Here is a 24833-nt window from a genome sequence, read left to right as displayed (position 1 = left end):
CTGCAGCCGCTGGTCTGAAACTGCTGGCGCTGCGGTTCTGCAGCTAGATATCTCTTGTTGGGAAGGCTCAATGACTGCTGCTTATATGCGCTCAAAATGATGATTGACAGGAATAAAAGTTTAGGCTCCTCCCGAACCTTTGAAACTTCATAACATGAGCCCTGCACAAACTTAAACTACTGTAATGAATTAGAATGCAATTCGTGGAGTAACCTCCTGTGAATGTGGGTGATTATGCATTTACATCTGTGCATACGGCCCCAAACAATTTACATTGCATTCAAGTTTTCAGTGCATGCATTCCCTAATGCATTTGCTATAGAAAGCTTCAGTGAGAAAGACAAAGCGTGTTCACAACTGATGTGCAAACAGGCCTGAATCTGTCGAAATAGAACTAATTACATGGTAAAAAAAAAAAAAAAAAAAAAATCATCCAAACATTTTTTAAAAAATACATTCTATTAAAACAGACTCATAGAAAACCACCATGTGTGTGTTTTCTAACTCAGAGAATGAATGTGATTCACTCTCAGAAAAAAAGGTACAAAGTTGTCACTGGGGCAGTACCCTTACAAAAACTAAAAGGTAATATGTGCTATTTAGGAGTAAATAAGGTACAAAGATGTCCCTTTTCGCTTTTATACCTTAGGCTACTGCCCTAGTGACAGCTTTGCACCTTTTTGTGGAGTGTTCAGTGAATGTGACACCAGCAGCTCAGTTTGTGTGTCAAAGTGAAACTTCTGTGGTCTCATTTATTTACACTGAAATGTTGCTTGACCTGATGAGTGGAAACCCTGTGTGTGTTATTGGAGGCATGCTGATGTGTGTCAAGAGTGTCTTTATTTCCTCTCCTGTTAATATGAACCTCATGATCTGACTTTCTTTTCACAAAAAACTGCTTCACAGACCCTGAAGTTTGAGAAGCAGTCCTATAGTCACAGGTACAGGATTCTGCATCACACATCACTCATGGACTCATATTTTACATATGTGCATTATGAATGAAGATATATATTTTTTCCATGACACTTCTGGTGTGCACACACACACACACACACATACAGAGGCACTGCTACAAAAAGAACGACAGCAGAAATAACAAAAGAAAAGATGCTTGTGACTTGTGATCATTTTAATAACTGCCTATTATTGTCTGCGACTTTATAGCGAGTCTTAATAAATGCTATATATCATGACAGTAATATATATTGTGTGTTCACTGATCGGTGGTCCTGATGGGGAGGATCCACATGCACACTAGATTCATTTCACTCTGCAGAGATTTTCATTATAATGATGAAGTGCTCAAAGAAAATGGTTCATGTTGCCGTTTTGTTCAGCTTGTGTTTGTGGCAACGGTTTGGTAAGTGTTTTTATATTATTGTTTTTACTGACTGATGTTTTCATGCTTTGCTTTTTATATATACAGAGTAATATGATGGATTTACATTTGTTGTTTCCAGATAAAGATACTCTGAAATTGAATGGGTAAATGACTGAATTAACGCGCTATTAATGAATAGCGTGGCATTCATTCTGCCACGCTAAACTTTTCATATCTGAATATCCCAGTAAAATAATAAAGCAAAGGTACAACTAGTTTTACAGTCTTAAGGCAGGGAACTCTTCTAAATCATCATTTGTGTGGCGCAACATCAGGAAATAAATCTCTAAATACAAAGGCAATGAGTTATGTACATGAATATTGTTTTCCTAAATAGTGCTTTTCTCTTTAACCATCAATTATTACACTGATCGTACTGAAATATTGGATGATGATGTGATTCAGTGGAGGTTTGAATATTAAAACACCTTAATAGCTGAAATAGATGCAATGGAAGATAAAGTCACTGTATATGATGATGTTCTTGATGGGAGATTCAGAGACAGACTGAAGCTGAACAATCAGACTGGATCTCTGACCATCACAAACACCAGAACTGAACATGCTGGAGTTTATCAACTACTGATGATCAGAAATATGAGCAAGAGTTTCAACCTAACTGTCTATTGTGAGTTTAATAATAAATAACTATTGTAAATAACAATAATTATCTTTTTATACAGAAAAAAAATACTGTATTATTACAGTATTTTATATCTGTTTTCTTAGATTACAAACAAAAGTATGTAAAATTACAAAAATAATGTCGATAATAATTCACGAAATCACCACCAGATGGAGCAAAGCACAGTTTGCGCCATTGCTCACACTGTTAAAAAAAGTAACACATAAGTGAAATGAAATGACTGGCAGCAACAGAACAAGAAACTTTCATTAAACATTTATTTCTATAAAACATTAAAGCTGCAATATGTAAGATTTTTGCAGTAAAATATAAAAAAAAAAACACTAGGCCAGTGTTATATATTTTGTTCACTTGAGTACTTAAATATCCCAAATATCAACACGTTTAGTCTTATTATTTAAATCTAATTTTTTTGATTTATGAGCGGGGAATCATGGGACTTCACCTTCAGAGGTGATGGGAAGCAACTCGACGGATCTCAAGTCTCATGGAGGATCTCCGGAGCTTATGTGTATGTGGGGTAACACAGCGCTGTTTTACTTGGTATCATATTAAGTAGGCCTCCATTTGTGTGTGTTGAAAGTTGTTATAACATTACTCTGTGCTGAGACACTTGATGCACATTGCAGTAAGATCGATATTAGAATATCATATTAACACTCTATAGGACTAATTATGAAATCACAGTTAGAAATAAATGGCATTATATTTTACATATATTTAAGACTACACTAATTTTTCAAACTTAGTATTTGAAATCTGACCTTTGATCTTTTTTATGAAATTTGGGGTTGAACTGAATACAGAAATAACCATGAGTCAGTAAACAGTCCTGCACAGTTTCTGCCTTGTACTACAGACATAAATTATTCCTCAGATCACTCTTTTGACTAGAAATAAGTTTAAATTTTAAGAAAAGCATCTCTCAAACATGAAAAGGTTCTAATGAATGTACATTATTTAACAGTTTTGGACATAATTATTCATAACCATTCAATTTGACAGAAATTGTGTTTAAAGAATAACATTTTAGTGGAAAAACTGGTAAATATCACCTCGCAATATGGCTGTCCATTATGGTCTAGGTGCAGAAGTTATACAGTGAAATAATTCAACGCACCCGAAGCTCAAAACGGATTTGTAAATTCCTCATACAGGTCTGTTGTTTGTCGGAGAGAGGCGGCTTTAGTGTCTGTGTGTCGCTGCTGGTGTGAACGGGGCTTTAGGTGCTACATGATTGTCAACAATCCCAAAACTCATCTACAAGTTTTAAAGAACTTCTTGTCAGCAGGAGTTGTAAAGGTTGTCGCAGGATGTTCCAGGTCCGGTGCTTATTCTGGTGAAAAATATTTTATCTTCTCATGGCAACTGGTGCATACTCTACTTGATCTTCCTCTTTAACATTCTGTAAAAAATATAATAATAATAATAATAATAGCAATAAAATACATATATTTAAAGATATCTTACTGATGATATATTTAAGATTCCATGTGAATTCTGACATCATGTTTTTTTTTTTTTCTTATAACAGTTGTCGGGTTCAGAACTGGCCTACTGTAAGGGGGGACATTTAGAGGTAAATTTAGAGCAATATTTTATATTTTTATAGTGTGGGGCAGTAAAGCCTTAAAAGGACAACTTTGTACCCTATCTACTCCTAAAAGGTACATACTATGAAACTTTAGTGGTAAATGAGGAACAAATGTCGCTTTTAATAAGGCTTTACTGCCCCAGTCACAAGGAAGTTTTTCAGTACAAAAATTAACATGAGCAGACACAGGAAATAGCATCATGCATACTATGTAAAATGAATAGTGTGGTGCAGGTATGACATCACTTTGTAGGCCAAAATGCGGAAGTGAGCACTTTCGGTTCCATCAAGCCGAAGTCAATGGGTTTTTTGAATGGGATTTTAGTTAAATGGCTGAAATAAGTTCTGTGGTGAACACAAGCTCAAGACAGTTTCACGTTTTATTCTACGACATAAAATGCCCCACTTGCAAATTACCTGCAAATGCAAATTACCCCACTTGTGATTTTGTTAAGCTGTTATGTGTCTTGAAAAAGGCGGTTGCTAACAAGTGGCTAAATGGGACTACACAGACAGTCGGGGACATTAAACGTCATCACGCCGAAAAGGCAAGCTACTTTTACAGCCTCGTAATGCTGTAAATAATTGTACTCTTTTAAACTATTCTAACTCAAATGTGCTGGAAAATGATTTTAGATAAAAACCGACAGAGTTGTCAGAGGCTTAGTGATGGTGACGTTGATGTCGAGCGACCGGTGTAGGTCGTTTATAGCCTACCTTTAGCTTTTTAATTCTGGTGACTGCATTTAGGCTTCAAACTTCATAAAAGTTGTTCATCTGTGAAAGTTATCTTGATGGACAAAACGTGTAAGTGTCATAACCCTTTGTTAAACACAGAGCTTATTTTTTGCGATTTTCCAAAAGTCTATGGGAAAAATGCATAGGCTTTTTCGAGGGAACCTGTGTGCCACTAACTTCCGGGTTGGCCTACAAAGATACGTCATACCTGCACCACTCTATTAATAACCTATAAATGAACCTGTTGATCTGTTATTATGTTCCTAATGAGTGTCTTGAGTATTGTGGTATATGTGTCAGTATTTCTTGCATTGAATGGTGGTCTTATGGCTTTTATATACGCTATTGTGTTTTTCTTTGTATCATGATACTGTACAAGCATACATAAATTTGACTTACTGCTAAACTGATACAGAGATATACAACATAACTTAGGAATATATGATCTTACCATTTTATGAGCATTTCTTTTGTTGAACGTTGGCTCAGAGTAAGTGATCTCTTTATCAGGAGTCTGACCTGTTTCAACAATAATAATAAAAATTGCATTATACAACAACAATTTAATCTTAACCAGATGTGGTTTTTCACAACATGTATTATTATTAGGGCTGTGAAAGTTAAAGCATTAAAAGGGCTATATGTAAGAATTCCCATGTATTAATCACAATTTTATTGCCAATGTTTGAACAGCTTGTAACAAAACTTAAAGGGGACATATCATGAAAATCTGTGTACCAGTAACACTGGTCCTGGAGTGCAACTGTCCTGCACAGTTTAGCTACAACCCTGATCGAGCACACTTGAATGTCTTCAGGATTACTAAAGCTACGTGAAGGAAGGTGCAGGACAGCAGCACTCAAAAACGACCGTCCATAAGCTTGTGATATGTCTCAGCTATGTAAACATTACCGGTGAATTGCAGAACTGGTGCAAACATATCCACATCGCTACGATCAGATGCTTTCTGAACTGCTGTTTTCTCACCGCTGCCATTTTTGTTGTGTGTTTATTTTGTTATTGAGAGGAAAGCGTGCAGCACATATTTATCTAAACATTGCTCTCAGCAGCGTGGATCAGCGTTGGGTTGTTCGTTAACTGTATATCGCTGTAAAGGTATTTACAACTTATTTTTACTTTTTAGCAAAGAACAAATATCATTTGAATAATGTTCAGTCTTTTGTATGTTATTGTGCATGAGTGGGAGTAAAGTTACTAGCTGTAGTTAAATTAACGGCCACCGGTGTTGCTAAAAACAAGGGTTTCTGAAATCTACATACAGCCCCTTTAATGCACACATTTAATGATAAGTTAATAGTGTAATACGATTATGTCTAATGCTCCATTACATGGTTCAAATTCAGTTTGAATGTATAACTGTTTCTCACACACAAACATGTAATTTATAAAGACATTCTTAGCTGATAATTTATAAATCAAACCAAGATGAACTTTAAAGTAATATTTATGCATCTTTACACATTAATGATTGTGTTATCGAGTTATTGTATAATTAAATTAATGCACATTTGTATTTATGTCTTTGTATTTCCATTGTTTTGATGCAGTTTGAGAAATGCAGATTAGTTTTATTCAGTTTTAGTCAGTGTCATTTTATAGATAACTGTCAAGCACTTGCCTCCTTGATCAGTTTTTCTAAATTTCCTGCACATATAAAATATCCCGACTGCAGCAACAATCAACAGAGATCCAGCAGAAGCAGCAGCAGAGATCAACGCTATCAGAGAGACTGAAGAGTGTGAAGAAGAGTATGTGTCCAGTTCTGTAATGATAAAGACAGAAGTAAATGCATCAGTCTGATCTAAGACAGAGATGAGCTCACTAAATAATCACATATATCAGCACTGCCGTACCTGCACATGTGTGACAGAGTTGAGTGATGTCCAGATGTTGAGTCTGGTGGCTGATGGGATTGTTCAGCACACAGCTGTAGGTGTTTTTATCCTGATATTCCACCTCCAGAGGTAGAGAGAGACTGATGCTGAGATCAGACACACTGATGCTGGACAATAAACTGTTTCCTTTGTACCAGGAGAGAGTCACATGACCCACATTCACAGCTGAACACACCAATGAACAATTTGATGATGAAGAAGTACAGTTTCTGCTGATGACAGGATCAGACAGACGAGCTGAAAAAGGTTAGAAAAAAATGTAATAAATCATATTATCAAAAGGAAAGTATTTAATATACTGAAAAGGAAAGTCAAAAATAAATGTGTAAAAATTATAATTTTTAAGATTAAAAACCAACTACTTAAGATATACTCTAATTCTAAAATAAATAAATAAATAAAAATACCTCACCATAGACAGTGAGGTTGAAACTCTTCCTCACACTGTTGGTCTCTAGTTCATAATCTCCAGCATGTTCAGTTCTGGTGTTTGTGATGGTCAGAGATCCAGTTTGATTGTCCAGCTTCAGTCTGTCTCTGAATCTCTCATCAAGAACATCATCATATACAGTGATGCTGTCCTCCAGTACACTGATTTCAGCTATTAAAGTGTTTTCAGGTTCCAAACCTCCACAGAATCAGATCGTCATCATCTATTTCAGTAAGATTAGTGTTTAGAGTGACTGAATCTCCCTCCATCACTGACACTGACTTCACTGCATCATCACCAAACACACCTGAAGAACAGAGTTTATCACAGATTAAGGGTTTGTATAGTTAGTTTTATAAATTTATAGTTTTATAAATATAAATTTAGAGTTTTATAAATATAAATTTACGTTGGTTTACTTTGCTAGGATCAGTATAGTAAAATGAATAACACACAAGACAGCAGCACAGACAGGAAAAAAGCAAAATGAAAGAACAAATAAATGAGCATAATGGGAAAAGTTGAGAAAATCTGAACCTGTCCTAAAGTTATTCTGTGATGATAGTCCTTAATCCAGACCAGAATTTTTAAGTAATATACTTGTTTCAAAATATCTGAAAATAATACCAAATGTATCTCCATGTTATTATAAAAACTAAAGCATGAACTAAATTAGTAAATCAAATATATAAAACACATTTATTACTCACCAACCAGTTTGCTCAAACACAAGCAGAACAAAATGACAACATGAACCATTTTCTTTCAGCACTATAAGATGGGAATGCTGGAAATGTCTGAAAACAGACTGCTTCGACAGCAGAAGTGAGATCAAATCTAGTGTATGTGTGTGTGAATCCTCCCCCAACACAATCTGACCACTCTTCACTGAAAGAGCACTAAAGCTGTGACCACATACTTCACAATATTCACTATACAATCTGTAGTTTTGATACTTACTGTTCTTACAGGTGGAAAACAATCTTCAGCAGTTGATCACAAATTTGCTATATCTTCCATTTAAATCTCTCTCTCTCTCTCTCTCTCTATATATAAACATTTTCACCCAAAGTCTATAAAAACAGGACAAAATGCTGTGTTAATGTGAAATAATTTTCCGTATTTATTGGTTTTACCTGTATTTTAAATTATACATAGCATTGTGTTTAAGGTTTAAAAGTCTATAAGAGTTCATGAATAAGGCATAAAGAGTAAAAATCCTGCCTGCCTGACTTATTTGATTGTTTCCCCAAAATCAGCAATGTATTCACCTTATTTCAATTGAAAAGGTGCTTTGTGTGGAGTGAGTCAAAATGTTTAGTGCTATATTTGTGTTAATACAGTTCTAAATATACCTAAGAATACAGCAGGTTTCACTATGAATGTCTAAATGAGCTGCTGACTCTCATTCTTTCTCTGACTTCTCTTTCTTTCAGTGTTTGTTCACAGCAGGTGTTTGAATGATTGAAAGAATGTTTCAGAAACATCATACTAACATTTAAATAACATTCTACTAACATTAAAGAAACTGGACTTTTTTTTGTTTGTTCTTGGAATGTTACAAATCAATGTTCCTAAGATGAAAGAACGTTTGAGGAACATCATACATTGTAAAAATGTTGCTGTAACGTCAAACTGATGTATTTTTTACGTTCCCAGAACCAACACTGAATATTTTGAGAACATTCTTATAACAAAATGTTGTTAGCTGTGAATCTACCTTTGATTCATTTCCGTGCCCTTTTCCTACTGGGCATTTTTACATCACGCTTATGCTTTCGCTTTTATTTTTGGATAGCAACCATTATGTAGGGCTGTAGGCTACGTTTTTATAGACATAACGATAATTATAACATTTAATCTGGATAAATATGACGTGTTTTTTTAAATACTAAATGTATATTCGAATCGACTTTGGTGAAGTGAATTAATTTAACGACTGCGGGTTTTCTGTGAGGTGGGAAGAGACTCCAGATCAACGAACAACACTAGCTATCTGAATCAACTCTTATAAACACAGCAGATGAAATGATGGGACGCTATTTTTTGCTGTTTTTGCTCCTTGGTGGTAAGACATTTTGATACGCGTTTTGTAGTTTCAGTTTACATCATCCCTTACGAAAATTAACCATGTTTTGTGTGTTTGTGTGTGTGTATGTGTGTGTGTGTGTGTGTCTGTGTGTGTGTAGTAACCATTGTTTAACCATGGTTTTTATAGTAAAACCATGGTTAATTTTCTCAAGATATCTTCTAATATTGTATCTTGTATTGGTCGAAGGTTTAAATAATTTAGTATAGGCCTATATAGGAATAGCCTATAAAGTGTCAGGATGTTCCGTGCTGTGTATTTTTAGACATCATTTAATTATTTATTTTTTTCTGTTCTTGAAATGGCGGCTGCTACCTATCAGATTGTGCTACCAGCACCATATTCGTGTGGTTTGAGGCTTTATTAACATCATACGCACCCTTTATGCAAACCTACCCTTTAAACAATGCAAATATTTAAAAGGAAACAAGACGCAATATTGATATGGGCATGCGCAGTAAGGGACAATCTGAAGGGAATGATGAAAGACAGCTGACGCTGATGCGAAATCATGTGACCACAGCTATAATACATGATCGTTTTATTATTACACCTACAAAAAATATCTCTTTTAATTCTTACTCATCATTGGTTAAAGCGTATTTTTGAGCGAATGACTGTCATTTCTAATCTGCACTGTTCTGTAACTTCTCTACCAGCTTTCTCTGAACATTGTACTTGTTCAGGGGTAAGCAAATTCGATCCTTAGTAATCCTGAACATATTGATTAGCTTTTTCAAGTGTGTCTGAGATAAACTCTAAAGGACAGCAGCACAGAACTTGCATACCCCTGTCGTAGATAAATAATAGGCACACAGGCTTGATTTTGTGTCTTCAAAGTTATTGATATTTTCTATCCCATAGCCCTAACCTCCAAATCTTAACCTTTTGCATATAGAAATTAATTATTATATTTATGTACATTATTTATTATATTTATTGATCTGTTTTGGTCATGGGAATGGTTAGATAATCACCACAATATAGCTGATTTCAGGATATCATTATGTATGTGAAAGCTGCACACACACAAAGTAACTATTTGTGTCTTCAGGTGTGTTTGGTGATAATGTGACAGTTTCAGTGATGGAGGGAGATTCAGTCACTCTAAACACTGATATTGCTAAAAAACAACATGACAAGATACTGTGGTATTATGAAGATACTCGCATAGCTCTGATCAATGGACATTCCAATACGAGCTGTTTATATGATGGTGAAGGCGGGAGATTCAGAGACAGACTGAAGGTGGACTATGAGACCGGATCTCTGATCATCACAGACATCAGACCTGAACACGCTGGACGTTATGAAGCAGAGATCATCAGAAGCGAAAGTTCAGGCAAAAGGCAAAGCTTGAACAGAAACCGCAAGTGTGACAGCACCAAAATCACAAGAAAGATCAGCAGCACTCGTGATGACAGCATAAAAACATTCAGTGTGATCATCACTGGTGAGTAAATCAGTGTTATTTACCCTGAAGGGTTTTTTTTTTCCTCCAGGAATTAGATATTAAAAAATCAATCAATGATTTTTCTATTATAATAGAAAAATAGATAATATTACACCTGCATTTGGCTTGCTGAAAATGTAATAGTCCATCAACATAAAAATTTCTGATGACTCTGCTCAGTCATTTACAGCAGAAATATTTTGTGAATAATTAAATATATGACATTACAGAAACCCTAAATACAGTCCTACATTCATGTGTCTTTGTAATCTTTAATTAAAAGATTTCATCAATTCTTGCATTCTTTCTTATGTCTTTATTTTTGTTGGTTTGTGTTTCCCAGCTTCTCTCTCTGATCAAGATGAAACCAATGAAGTTCCTCATGTGGCGAAGCAGTTTGACTTGAGTATGTTTTATCACTTCCTTTTTTAATCTATTAATAATCTAATTAGAGTTTACTGATACCTGAACTGTTCGTAGTGGAGCTTGACTTTATAGTTCACTTAAAATTATATTGCTGTTGTTCGTTCAAACACATGAATTTCTTTTCTTGTCAAAATTTATCAAACTTTATCCTAAACATCTGCTACTTATAATAAAGACGTCAAAAATAATTAATAATGCTGTAGCCTGTGGAAGCCCATAACATCCTCCCTCCAAATATCATTCAAAAAACCATGGATACATGATAGTGGAAAGACAAACAGAAACATGGTGCTTTACAAACACATTTAAAGTTCATGATGAGAGCTGTTAAGGGGCAACTTGAGCATCCTGAGGTCACAGACAGTGAAAAGCCTCTCTCGACATTTCTGGAGGCCAACCTTATTGGTTACTATATCTTGCATAGATTTGAAGCACAGACAATTTAGTTGTAAACATAGAAATTTAATTTGGTAGTATGCCTAATTTTAACTGTTAATGGATTATTGGAATAGAGGAATAAACCTTTCACATCAGTGTCTATGGAGAGAATATTTCCAATTAAAGGGGACCTATTATGCAAAATTCATGTATTTTGTCAGTATGTGTACAACCACCCTTATAATGATAAAAATCCACCTATTCCTTTTTTAATCCCCCTAAAACCTCAACAGTCAAGCCGTTTTCATTTTCTGAGAAATGTAATGTCACATTGCTCTGGCTCCGCCCACGACTGCTGCTGGACCCATGCTGTATTAGCATAGTTTCCGCCTTGAGCGAGTTGTACACTATCCGCCCATTGTCTCTATGCTGTAGCAACAAAAATGTTTAGGAAGAGTGAACATAACAGTCTCCATTTACTCCTGACATCTGAGCTGCTGAAGATGCAGTGAATTCGTTTTGTTTTTGAAGGGAATGCACCACCGATCTAATATACACATGCGATTTCTGTCCCTGCTGTTTACGTTCACAGACATAACTGACTGTGTTTCTGAACTTTGTGTGTTTTTGACATAACGTGTGTATTTGAGAGAGTTTAAACAATAAGACATGAAATAGAAGTTAGTTTAATACTCACGAGACGTCACTTTCTATGTGTGTGTTTTTAAACTGATATAGCTTTAAAATGCATGCAGATAACAAAACTTTAATGATGAAGAAGAACTGCAGTGTCTGTGAGCGTGATCGAAATATAGATGATCATCAAAACCAAGCAGAGGTTTTGTTAGTATTTGGCAAAGTATCCGACGCATGCAGGAGCTGTTGAAGGAAGTGCTTTCCTGGAAAGGGGGCAGGGAGCAGCAGCTCATTTGCATTTAAAGACACATGCATGAAAACAGCATGTTTTTGCATGAACTCAAAAATGGGTATTTACAAGCTATAATAAATGATCTGTGGGGTATTTTGAGCTGAAACAGACACATATATTACATCTTGTAAAAGGGGGCATTATAGGTCATAATGTGGTATAAACACACTGTCAGATTCACACAAACTAATGACAGTCTCTCTTTATCTCGACAGATTCAGGTCTGTCTTCAGCTGTTTTAGCAGGATTAGTTTCTGTTGTTACTTTAGTTCTGGTGTGTGCAGTTGCTGCTGTGATTTTCTATCACCACAGGATCTCTAAAAATGGCAAGTATCACCTACAGATAGATACTATAGTGAGAGGAAAACATCATGTTTTATGCAAAATTATTACTTGACACTTCAGAACAACTGAATCCCTTCACCAATGGCTCTTCCACATGTCTGTTCGTGAAGCACATCCTGATATTACTGAGTTAGCTTGCGTTCCTGGGTCAACATATTTTGTTGATCCTGGAACAACATTCCAGTCTGAAAATTTAGTCTTAACCCTATTCCTACCCCTAAACCTAACCCTACCCATAAGTTATCCCAAAAATCATAGGGAAATGATAGATGAATAACACTGATGTAGGAGCACCAATTCATGATTTTAAGCCTAAACTTGACATAATCTGTAAACTTGTCCCTCAAATCTGATTGGTTGATTTGAATGTTGTTCCAGGAACATGTTAAACTCAGCAAAATCAGGTTCTGCGTTAGTGAAGGGTACATGCAATGGTCAAGGAAGTCATTTTATCATTTATGGTCATGTGACCCAGGCTGGCGAGTCTATGGCATTCACTTTAAAGATAGATAACAGGAGAGTTCAGTTAAAGTATAAACTGAATAATTTATGTTTTGTTTGGTATATTACATACATACGTGTGTGTGTACATTATCCCATACTGAGTGTTTAATTGTGTGCATATGTGACTGTTTTTAAAGCAGACAGGGAGAAAAACAAAGGACCTTACAAAGAGGTGGACAGAGAGGAGGTAAGATACTGAACTCTGACTTTCCATCAGATCTGTGTTTGATTTCACCTGCAGTGACAAACTCCTAATCCTAATGGCAAATCAACCCATTTACCAGAATCTAATTCACTGATAGATGACAGATGTGCTGACTGTGTCTGATTTGTCTTTGGGTTTCTGTAACTCTAAACAGCACTGTTCATTTCTCTCTCTCTTCTTACAGAAGAAAAATCCACAGAATGTGTGATCTGAGAGGATCCCAGCAGGATCAGTGTGCAGCTACTCCACTACAAAACTACTGCCATGGATGAATATGTATAACATATTGATTCTTTTTTAGGTTTCTAAAAATGCTTAATGTGAAATCTTTTGTTTTTTAACTGTAACTTGTTGAAATAAGCACTCTAATAATTATAAAGCACTTTTGGTAACACTATACAATAAGGTTTACTGGTAAGGTTCATTATTTAACATTAGTTAATTACATTAGTTAACATGAACTAATAATGAACTGCACTTCTACAGCATTTATTCATCTTTGTTAATGTTAATTTTGACATTTACTAATACATTATTAAAATCTTGTTAACATTAGTTAATGCACTGTGAACTAACATGAACAAACAATGAACAACTGTATTTTCATTAACTAACATTAACAAAGATCAGTAAATACAGTAACAAATGTATTGCTCATGGTTAGTTCATGTTAGTTAATACATTAACTAATAATTAACCTTTTTAAAAAAAGTGTTAACTTTTTTTTCTTAACATAATTAATATATTAACTAACATGAACTAAGATTGAGCAATACATTTGTTACAGTATTTGTTAATCTTAGTTGATAGATTGTTCATGTTCTTAGTGCATTATGATCAACAAATACAACTCATGATTTTAATAATGCATTAGTAAATGTTGAAATTAACAAAGATTAATGAATGCTAAAGAAGTGGTTCATTATTAGTTCATGTTAACTAATGTAGTTAACTAATGTTAACTAATGAACCTTATTGTAAAGCATTACCGCACTTTTCACCTGTGAAGGACGGATTTCTGTGTTGTTTAATTTTCTTTGATAATATAATTATTTAATGTTAATTATTTCTCCTTATTTTTCTTACTTTTTGCGATGCTTGCTATATCTGTTTACTCTGATGATTGTGTGCACAGTAAAAATATGGCAGCTGTGGTTTCCAGAACTTTACCGTAAAAAATATGGTAGCAACGTTTTAGATTTTACAGGACAGCACTTAGTTTACTGTCTATTTTACAGTTCAAAACCATATAATGTAAAGGTTTATATTGTAATAATTACAGTTTATAATTGTTTATTTTACGCACTTAAAAAAATCCATTAAATTTATGGTAAAAAAACATTTTTACATTTAACTGATATAATGTTACTTTATCAACCTATTGAAGTACTAATATCTGTTCTGTACCTTTCTAATACACTGACAACCAGCAAATACAGTGATTTTGAGAGTCATATGATGAATCAAAGCTCATCACAAGCAGATTTTTTACAAACTGAGAAGAACAATACTAATGTAAAGGAGACACAGTGTCATTCACACCAACACCATCATGGTAACACACATGCAATAAACATTAATTTAACAGCATTAGATGTAACATAGAACCCTAATTTGTATAACTGAATAGAAAAAAAACTAAGAATAATTAGAGTTATTTCAACGAAAATCAGATGTGAAGTGTCACACGGAGAATTGTGGGAATGTCAATTTACTTTTTTTTATTTTTTATTATTGTAAATTATACAATGACTTGTTATTTTTCACTTCCAAAAACTGTAAATTTAACGGTTTAATGTACCTGATGTTATGTATCTAAAGTACCACTAGATCTATTACAGTTATTCACTGTATATCTACGAAAACTTTCTGTAAACCAATTACTGTTTTTCACTGTAGGATTAAAATCACGGATATTTTATTGTGGTTTCTAGGGATATTTTCTTCATTTAAATGTTTGTAATGATGGTGTGGTGAAACAACAATTTTCTATTGCTTTTGCTTTGGTATTATAACACTAAACAAGAATAAAAATACAATATTATTAAATATACAGTGTGTCAGATGAAGATTAGTGAATGTGGTTACTGGTTCAGAATAAGGCACATTCGGGCCTCAGAGGATGAAATGATTTTTTAAGCTTCCCTCAAATAATTGTAATGTCTATAATATTACTCAACATTTAGAAGTCAGTTCTGGAAGTTAAAGTCCCGTTCATTTCCCATTCATAGTGAACGGGACAAATACTTCCAGAACAGAAATGACTCTGTCACTGTTTACACTGTATATCATATTCTTCTGCATGAGAAAAACTATGTTATCTCTATAATAAAGACTCTTCAGACTTCATGTGGCATGTTGTTGCTGGTGTTTTTATTACTGAATTGTGTTTAGTGTATTTCTATTTAATTCAATCATTAAAATTCATGGAAATGTTAATCATATTCATTCATCATCATAACCTTTAGCTGGTACAGACAAACTGGAATCATTCCAGCTGAATTTATATTTTATTGTTATACAACCCTTCGATTAAAAATATAGGCTTGTATATGATTGATAGATGTATATCAGTTGGGTAGGTGCTGCTCAGTTCTCATTTTACATTTTATGGTGTTTTATTGGCATGACAAATATTTTTCTTCATTTGTGTTTCTAAAGCATTTGCAGTGTTGTTCTGTACACTGTAATCTGTGAGTACAATCAACTTGGTTGTTTAAGTCATTTCAAATTAAACGACATCAAACTGACTAATAAATGAGTTGAATAAAAAAAGCTGAAAATTGCTTAACTTATTTTGATGAGCTAAAGCAATGTAAAAACATATGTTGTCATACAACTTATTGATCATATGATTTTTTATAGAGTACTATTAAAACAAAGCAGAGTGAAAATATGCAAAGCAATGAAACATAAATTCAGAAACTGTAACTGGCAAAGAAATATAAAATGGATGCCAATTAAATGAAATATTAATGAATATTTTAGGTTTTGGCCACCAGATGGACCCAAAGTACACAGAAAAAAGTGTCTGAAAATGCATTAATGTAAATCACTGGATTAAAACTCACAATATTTATGATATCTGATCTTTTTTTTGTTTGTTTTTTTTGTATGTTATCTTGTATAATGCCACAAGATAACGTAATCACATTATTTAGTTGTCAGAGGGAGAAAAAAAATACATTATGCACATCCAATACACAGATTTCTATCATAAACCACAGTTTTCTAATTTTTAAATCTTTCCAAAATACTCTTGAGCAGATACAGTGATAAATAGAAACAAAATAGTTCAGAATTCACAGGTATATTAAATGTTGACTTTAAATCTTTTTAAAACATGCTTAACTGGATAAATTCAGTGTTTTCTGCTCTGTTTCTGTTATTCAGAAGAACAGCAGCTGGTTATCGCTCTGTTGCAGGATGTAGATGTGATTTTGCAGGACTGATGTGGGACACGTGTGAGAGAGATAAATTTACTACTGTTATACTATGTGAATATTGATTTTCTTGTAGAAAAAAAAATCATGGCAAATATTGCATCATGGGATTGTAGTTCATTCCATCATAAAAGACAACAAGCAATCTCAAACTTGATCTCAAAATCTCAAATCTTTTCCCTTATTTTCATAAATTTTTGAATGTACATTACATACAATTATGAAACAAAATTAAAAAGGTAAAATAACAAATTAAGAAAAAATGAAAACTGTAATTAACAATGAAATGTAAAATAGATTGCATTAAATGAATTGTTAAAGAATATTTATCGTTTTGGCCATCAGATGGCCTCAATACACCAGTTCTGAAGAGAGAATAGGTAAACACAACTTCGTTTTGCATTACTAAACAATTAAACCACACATATTTTCATCTTTACGATTAAAACTCATATATATGTCACAATATTTATCAATATTTATGACATCTGTTCTGTTTCCTCCTTTTTACCTCTCGTAGATCTGACGTCATTGACCAGAAGAACAGCAGCAGCCGCAGCAGCCACGCCCATCAGAGCAGTGACGACCAATCAGAGCACAGCTTCAACAGAATCACAATAATGGCCATGCAATTCTGAAAAAGCAAAGATAAAACAGAATTGAGATTTTCAACAAGCTGATTTTAGCCTCTGTCAGAAACTTGGATTTCAGCAAAAGATATCTGCAAAAACTCAAATCTGTTTAAAATGACATGAGTCAAATATAGCTGCAAGCAGCGATACGGAAGAGCAAAAACCAACAATCTCTGGATCAGGTGCCTCTCACTCATCCTGTTGCGCCTCTGGGAAGACATGTTCACACAGATTCTGAAGTTCCATAGTTAAAGTGATAATTATCTCAAAACTAAGAATTTTGTAGGAACACACCACATGTTATTATTTTGAATAAGTTCTGATTAAATCATTCTCAGAAAGACTACAACAGAATAAGCAACTTTTACAATTAACCAATAAGCATGCTAGACTAGCTAACATAAGACAACAAACTCAAGCAATGTCACATTCAGAGACGAATATCTCAGGAACGGTATGAATATTAAAAATCCATTCAGTCATTTCTATGCTACTCGGTCCAAAGATCATCTAAGCTGAATTTGGACAAAATTTGTAGGAGGAGTAGCGAAAAAACTTTTACATTTACTTAAATATGCTGGACAGGTACATATAAAGAAACTGACAAATTACACATCATCGGAATTGACATTAGCCAGGGAACAAAATGACAGAGAGAATACAAATTTTGGACAATGTTTTCAAAAGTCAAAAGTTTTTTTTGCAAAAATCCTTATATCTCTACAACACTAGGTGGCACTGTGTTCAAACTTCTCAGGTACATTCAGGACCCCCCTTCCCTATTCTACTTACAGGGAAAACGGAACTGGCGCTGCGTTCGTTCTGTAAGTTGAATAGGGAAGGCGTAGGACATACGGCATAAGCTTTTTGAAGAATACGAAAAGCGGAAGAATGTGCAATGCAATCAGTTGTGTTTATAAAGCATATATAGCTGTATTTTTTTTTTTAGAAAATGGCCGATCGTTTCACTAGATAGACCCTTATTCCTCGTCTGGTATTGTTTAAAGCCCTTTGAAGCTGCCTGTAATTTTGACCTTCAACCATTTGGGGTCCATTGAAATCCACTATAAGGAGAATAATCCTGGAATGTTTTCATTAAAGTCTTAATTTTTTTTCAACTGAAGAAAGAAAGACATGAACATCTTGGATGACATGAGGGTGAGTAAATTATCAGGAAATTTTATTTGAAAATGGACTAATCCTTTAAAGAATATTTTTCGTTTTGGCCACTAGATGGCCCCAATACACCAGATCAATCTAATGAACCTTTTCTGATCCAGCTCAGAGGACAGCATTGGTAAGCAAAGCTTTGTTTCAACATCACTATTTTTATATTACATTTATGCATTTAGCAGATGCTTCTATCCAAAGTGGCATTCATCAAAGAGCCAATAATTGTTGTAGTACACAATCCCAGGTGTATTAGACAACTACTGGAGATAAGCGAGGAGAGAAGTCTGGACAAGGCTGTGTCCTGTGCTCTTTTTGATCTTCTGTTCAGAGTTTTATTTCAGGGTATTTGATCTCATGTTCTGTCTTAGTAGGAAAAAAAAACAGTGTAATTAAAAGCAAATATAATTTTGCAAACATCTCCTCACTTTTGGTCACTATACTGTATCAATCACTGACCAGAACTCAAAGAATCACCTAATCAACAGGGGCTCGGAGTTTAGCTGTATAGCAGCCTTAATAAGGACTGTAATTTTACTATTTTGCAGGCAAAAAGCATCTTTTTCTGTTAATGGCAATGCAAAAGTAGTAAAGTTTTTTGGAGGCTTTTAATAGTGTTTAACTGTTTGTTAAAAAAGGAGTTTTAATACTGAGCATCAGTCACATGACACGATGGTGGCGGTTGAGGTCTGTCTCGCCTCACTGCTAGCAGTTGCAACAAAGGCTGTTACTGGAAAAGAGTCACTGTTTAAAAAAACATTACTCTAAAAGAATATATTAATACTTTTAGTTTGAAACCCCAAAATGGATGAAACGCGCTTATCTGCAAGGTCACAGTATTAATATGCAAATCATGGATATATAAAGAGATGCATATGCATCTGAGCATCAATATTATATTTCACATACACATAGTATAATATGATATACAGTATATTTGTAACGAGTCGTCACACGAAGTGGGATCCATATGCAGGCTTTAATAACAGATCTCGTAGTCAAACAGGCAGTGGTCAAACAGGGGCAAACAGGAATGGCAGGGAAAAGGCAGAATCGTAGTCTTACAACAGGCAGTAGATCAGGGCAGGCAGATAAGAATCACAAGTCCAGTAAACAGCAAATAGTCCAAGGACAGGCAGCAGAGAACAGGGATTAAACAGGTTCAGCAACAGGCAGACAGTCAGAATAAAGAACACTCAGAAAGGTACACCGCAGCAATACAAGACCTCACAATGACAGTGAGGTTGAGTATGGCTTAAATAGTCCAGGTAATGCACAGCAGCTGGGTGTGGCAATCAGCGCCAAGGTACGGGGCTTGTGGGAAATGTAGTGCGTGTGTGAGAATGTGTGTGTCAGTATTCCGGCGAAGGCTCCCTCTGATGGCCAGAGGAGGGAATCACGGAGTTCGTCTCTGTGACAATATTGATATTTCACATTCACACAGATCTCACAGAGATTTTTTTTCTTGTCAAACATTAGCATTCACTAATTCTGTACTTTATTTCACAGTAAGGCTGTTTCTCATAAAGAGGAAGTTTAATTATAGACGTCCTTTCTCCCACACACTATTCCTGGCTCAAGACATGCAAACACAAACTCACATTAACCACAAATGTCCAGTGATAAAACACATCACTGCCCAACAGATGAAACTACATTCACATTCCATATCTGAAAATAAAGCCTTCTGTAGATTGAGCCTATAGAATACAATACTGTAAAAATACAGTAAAAACATCACAAAGTTAAACCTGTATTGTCATTCACATTACATGAAACCTGCAGCAAAATGAATACATTCTATCTAGGCTAGTTAAGTGTAGTTAGATTAGCACATTATTGATTTTATTAACATTGACTGTGACAACATAAAGGTTTTCTGTGATTGCATTGACTAACCCGCTACGTTCCCAGTACATTCTCAGAACATCCCCACTGGTGTTAAGGACGTTGTCCAGTAAGGTCACGATGTGGAGTTCTTTTAAGGTTTGGGGGACAACCATCAGGGAACATTCAAGATGTTCTCTGAATGTTTAGGAAACAGTTAATAAACTCACAGTTTAGTCTCAAGAGAATCAGGACACTCCATGATAATCCAAATCCAGTGTTAAAATGTCAAGAATCAAGAGCCCATCTAAAGCATGGTCTCGCGCGACCATAAAATAACCAAAATAGAACGTCCCCCTAAACTCATATCGGGAACGTTATTAAATGACCAACAGAGGACCATGTAGGAACGTTCTGTTAATGTCCCAAATATCCTCATTGTAATGTTCTTATATGGCCATAAAATTAACCAAATTGGAAAGTCCCCTTAAAGTCATATAAGGAACCTTGAACTGCAGCACTTTTATTACCAAAAGAGGACGTTTTATGTCTCAAATGTTCTGTAAAATTTCTGAATTTTCGTCACTTTTAGAGAACTTTTAGGCAAAGTTGCGCAAGGTCCTGAGAATGCTTGTTATAGCAAAAAATGAATTTTAGAGAAATTCTGATCTGATGAATTGGATTATTGAGTCATTATGGAGTGTCCTGATTCTCTCCTGAAACTAAACTATGAGTTTATTAACTGTCAGCTTTGCATTAAATACCAGTCAGTTTTCTTATTTGTGTGTTTTTTTTTTTTTTTTTTGTTTTTTTTTTTTTTTTAATTAATTATACAGATAAGCTTTTGAGCAATATCTCTTAGGCTCACACAGACATCATGAATCAGTGTATGAACCTCAACAATGGTGACAATAATTTTTTTTTTTTTTTTTTTTTTTTTTGTCACTTCAGTGGCTTGTTTTGTGATGCTCAGAGTTAATCTGAAAATTTTGTCACCATTCATACACAGAATCTTGATGTCTGTGTAAGTCTACATGTTGCTGTCTGAATAATATATGCGTAATGATAAACACTTACAAAATATGAAAGCAGAGCAGCCTTTTATGCATTATCATAGAACTACAACAACATGAAAGAAATACAATATCCAGATATCAGTGAATAATGCCACAGTATAATGATAAAACCATCAACAATGAGTAATCAAATTTGATCACTGTTGTCAGCTAATGACTTGCTGCAAGAAATTTGCAGTTTAAAAGAAAAGGTTGTTACCTAGTAACGTTCCCAGAACGTTCAGAGACAGTCATGATGTGGAGTTCTTTTAAGGTTTGGGTGATGTTATTTGGTGGACCTTGAAGGAACGGGATGTTCTGGGAATGTTTAGGGGATTATTACTATAGGACGTTCTGATAACATCCCAAACGTCCTCTTTGTAACGTTCTTGCACGACCGTAAAATAACCAAAATAGAACGTCCCCCTAAACTCATATCGGGAACATTATTAAATGACCAACAGAGGACCGTGTGGGAATGTTCTGTTAATGTCCCAAATGTCCTCTTTGTAATGTTCTTTTTTGACCATTAAATAACCAAAATGAAACATCCCCCTAAAGTCATAAAGAACCTTGAACTGCAGCACTTTCATTACCAAAAGAGAATGTTTTAGGAACGTCCTGAATGTTCTGGAAAGGTTCAGAATTTTCGTCACCTTTAGAGAACTTTTAGGGAACGTTGCGCAAGGTCACAAGAACGTCGCCTTCTACGTGGGTAGATCCTGAGCTCAATAAGGGTAACAGACACACAAGAACAGCCACTGAGTCTCATGTGCTTCTGGAAGATGTTTGTCTTCAGCTTCTTCATTAAAGTTGTGATCTCAGCAGATCAGGTGAAGACTGGGAGCTAAATATTCCTTTCACACTCATTTAAAGTTTAAAGACACGTGCTGCACGATCTTTTCTCAGAACTAACTTCACTTTTCCTTAGTTACAAATCAAAGAACGACTTTAAATCTTAGATTTCAAACCCTGGTGCACTTCATCCGACTGGTCGTGTCAAATTAGTTATATTGATCTCACAGCAAGAACTGTCAGATCTGTCTCAGTTCATGAAGATGAGATGATCTGTAGCAGTTAAAGCAGCTGATGGAAACAAGATACTGACTGATACTTTTGATATCGACTCCCGCTCTGTTCAGGGACTCATTATTCCATTTCTGTTCATCACATGTCTGTGAAATTTGTTCAGCTCATGTCTCAGGTGGTGAACTGTTTATGTTAATACAAATATTTACACATGGTAAGATATTTGCTGGAAATAAAAGCAGGTGAATGTGAGAGGACGTTTCTTTTTTTGCTGAATTTGATCTTCCAGAGTGACCAGAAGCATTTCTAATGGAGGAGATGCTTCAGTGTGCCAAAACTTTTGTGTGGAGATGGTTTAGGCACTTCGGTATGCTTGAATGACATTCATTTAGAGTGAGCTTTATGAGTTTGATATAAAAATTATAACAATGAAAAAGTAGCGTGAATTTTCAGAGGAATTAAACCAGAAATAAGAGGTCTGTTTCATTGTCAGGCATTTGACATTAGAATTACAGTATCATTGAGAAATGTGTCAAAGAGGTTGAAAAAAATCCCCATAACTCATTTTTTTTTTTTTTTTTTAATTTTGCAGAATAAAGAAGAATTATGTTAAGAAATATGCAGAATCTATAATGTAATATAATAGAGTGAGCTGTAGTTGTGTACTCACCATTGACAGTAACAGTGAATCTGTATTTATACGATGAGCTCCTGCGGTTGATCTCAACTTCATAAACTCCATCATGTTCAGTTCTGGTGTTTGTGATGATCAGAGATCCAGTCTTCTTGTCCAGCTTCAGTTTGCCTCTGAATCTCTCATCAAGATTACCAGGGATGTCACTGGTCTCTCCAACGATTTTAGCTATAAGAGTCCTGTTAGTTCCGAATGTCCACTTTATCAGATCATTTCTCTGTATTTCATCAACATTAATCTGTAGAAGGACTGATTCTCCCTCCATCACTGACTTCAGTTCATCACCAAACACACCTGAAGAACAAACACAAACAGTCTCTCAGTCACACGTATTAAAGTTGAGTTTAATAAAGCTTTAAATGAAATTTGCCGTCGTTTTGAAATGATTACAAACTTTGGAAAAGTAGAAACTGCAAAAGATAGAAATGTATGACAATAGAGTTATGAAAGTAAATAGAACAGTGTCAGTTTCCATTTCCTTTTTATTTATTGAAAGTGAAACTGAAGTTCATTAGAGCTCCACACTAATAATATTTTACTGCAAAAATATGAACAGCTTGATCCTTAAAATGGTAAAAACTGACTGAAAGTACAGCTGCTCTGTTTGGTATCCTAGTGTAACAGGACAATCAGAGAAATACAAATAATTGATGAATAATGTTGATTAAACAAATGCACTAAATCTGTATGTGTTGTGAAATCCCAAACCAGGATCCGAATACACTTTATATCTGGGAATAAGAGCAAGATCACATTCTTCTGACTGATTTAAATTGTGTGCTATTAATCTGTACTAACATAACAGAACCAAAAAATTTTTTTGCAACTTACCAACCAAAAGACAAAAGCACAGCTAGAAAAAAAAAAAAAAGTTTTTTCTTTAAACAGTCTCCCAACAGTTCTGGGGTTTGAAATGTGTTTAAAAAGATTATCAGAGAGTGTTGTGGACTGTAGTGAAGTCATGTAGTAAAAATTATACTTCTGTCTTTGTGTTTCTGCTGAGTGAACATGTGAGTATCTTGTTGAGGCTGTAGTTCAGTTTCATATAGTGATACAGTTTTGTCTCTGGGCTGAGCCTTTGTGTTAATCATGCTGTTGATATCAGACAGCAAACTAAAAAACTGTTACAATGAAATAAATAACCAAACTGTATGTTTTTTATTGTTTCTCCCTGAATATACAATTGTTCTGTTGCTCTTCTAAATGACTAAGCAAACTAGATGCCATGATCTTACTCTTGAAGTGGTATAAAATTAGACATGCTCTGTCCCAAATGGCTCATAATGTGGATGTGTGATCTCCTATCCTTTATTCACACTTGTTTATGCTCAATGTGTTTTTTTTTTTGTTTTTTTGTCACAATGAGAGTGTATTCATTATTGTGTGCACATGTGTGATTTGTGTATGTGTTTGTAGCATAATTAAACCATGATATGAATCTGTTTTTAGTGCAGAGGAAGAGATATTTTAAAACAGTGATCATACCCTGTAAACAAGCCTGCACTGGCCCCTTAACACTGGTCCTGCACGGGCAGCTCTCACTTAGCCTCCAGGAAGCCATAGTGCTGTTTTACTGAAAATAATAAAGTTTGAAGTCACTGTTATGGAGGTAAGTGCTTGCTTTAGTTGGGTTCTTGACCTCTTAACCTTAATGTTTTTCTGGCTGCTGCAACTGTGTGTTTCTGAAACACATTTGTTATAGCAAAAGTTGTGAGAAGAAAAACTGATCAAATGGTGATGAACAATTATTGATGTTTCACTGATTTCACTCAGAGTCTGATCTCTGAGAACATATATATATATATATATATATATATATATATATATATATATATGAGTAGTCATAACCAGCGACCAGAAGCTGTTCTTTTTGAGTCTAAGGCTGTTTTCACACCTGGCTCATTTGGAGTGTTTGTTTCAGAACCTGGAGTGTTTTCTCTGTTAGTT

General features: G+C 34.7%; 2 protein-coding genes across 29 annotated transcripts in view; one reads left to right on the top strand and one right to left on the bottom strand.

Annotated features, from left to right (window-relative positions):
• Positions 1 to 24833, bottom strand: part of LOC127519749 (uncharacterized) — a 172663-nt gene that overhangs the window by 40200 nt on the left and 107630 nt on the right. For 9 of the 14 annotated variants that reach the window (XM_051907257.1, XM_051907264.1, XM_051907265.1 and 6 more), the window contains 2 exons: positions 22863 to 23180; positions 15388 to 17113 (listed from right to left, as the gene is read on the bottom strand). In XM_051907257.1, coding sequence (XP_051763217.1) covers positions 17070 to 17113; positions 22863 to 23180 — 362 coding nt within the window. In that variant the 3' untranslated portion in view covers positions 15388 to 17069. Of the gene's footprint in view, positions 1 to 6288; positions 6516 to 6690; positions 7016 to 15387; positions 17114 to 22862; positions 23181 to 24833 lie in introns of those variants that run through there. The other 5 variants (XR_007931881.1, XR_007931880.1, XR_007931879.1 and 2 more) reach the window with 4 other exon arrangements.
• LOC127519869 (uncharacterized) overlaps positions 1 to 24833 on the top strand; it is a 65734-nt gene that overhangs the window by 16584 nt on the left and 24317 nt on the right. For 3 of the 15 annotated variants that reach the window (XR_007931909.1, XR_007931915.1, XR_007931920.1), the window contains one exon: positions 17000 to 17014. The exons of 8 other annotated variants lie outside the window; for them this stretch is intronic. Coding sequence is in view for 4 of the 7 variants with exons in the window: in XM_051907539.1 (XP_051763499.1) it covers positions 8737 to 8776; positions 9852 to 10250; positions 10594 to 10656; positions 12198 to 12308; positions 12969 to 13018; positions 13221 to 13244 (687 nt within the window). In the remaining 3 variants the exon portion in view is untranslated. Of the gene's footprint in view, positions 1 to 8437; positions 8777 to 9851; positions 10251 to 10593; positions 10657 to 12197; positions 12313 to 12968; positions 13019 to 13220; positions 15386 to 16999; positions 17015 to 24833 lie in introns of those variants that run through there. 4 more of the 15 variants (XM_051907539.1, XM_051907538.1, XM_051907537.1 and 1 more) reach the window with 4 other exon arrangements.

The sequence above is a fragment of the Ctenopharyngodon idella genome, chromosome 10, assembly GCF_019924925.1.
Source record: "Ctenopharyngodon idella isolate HZGC_01 chromosome 10, HZGC01, whole genome shotgun sequence".
NCBI lineage: Eukaryota > Metazoa > Chordata > Actinopteri > Cypriniformes > Xenocyprididae > Ctenopharyngodon > Ctenopharyngodon idella.
This window is presented reverse-complemented; position numbering and strand designations above follow the sequence as displayed.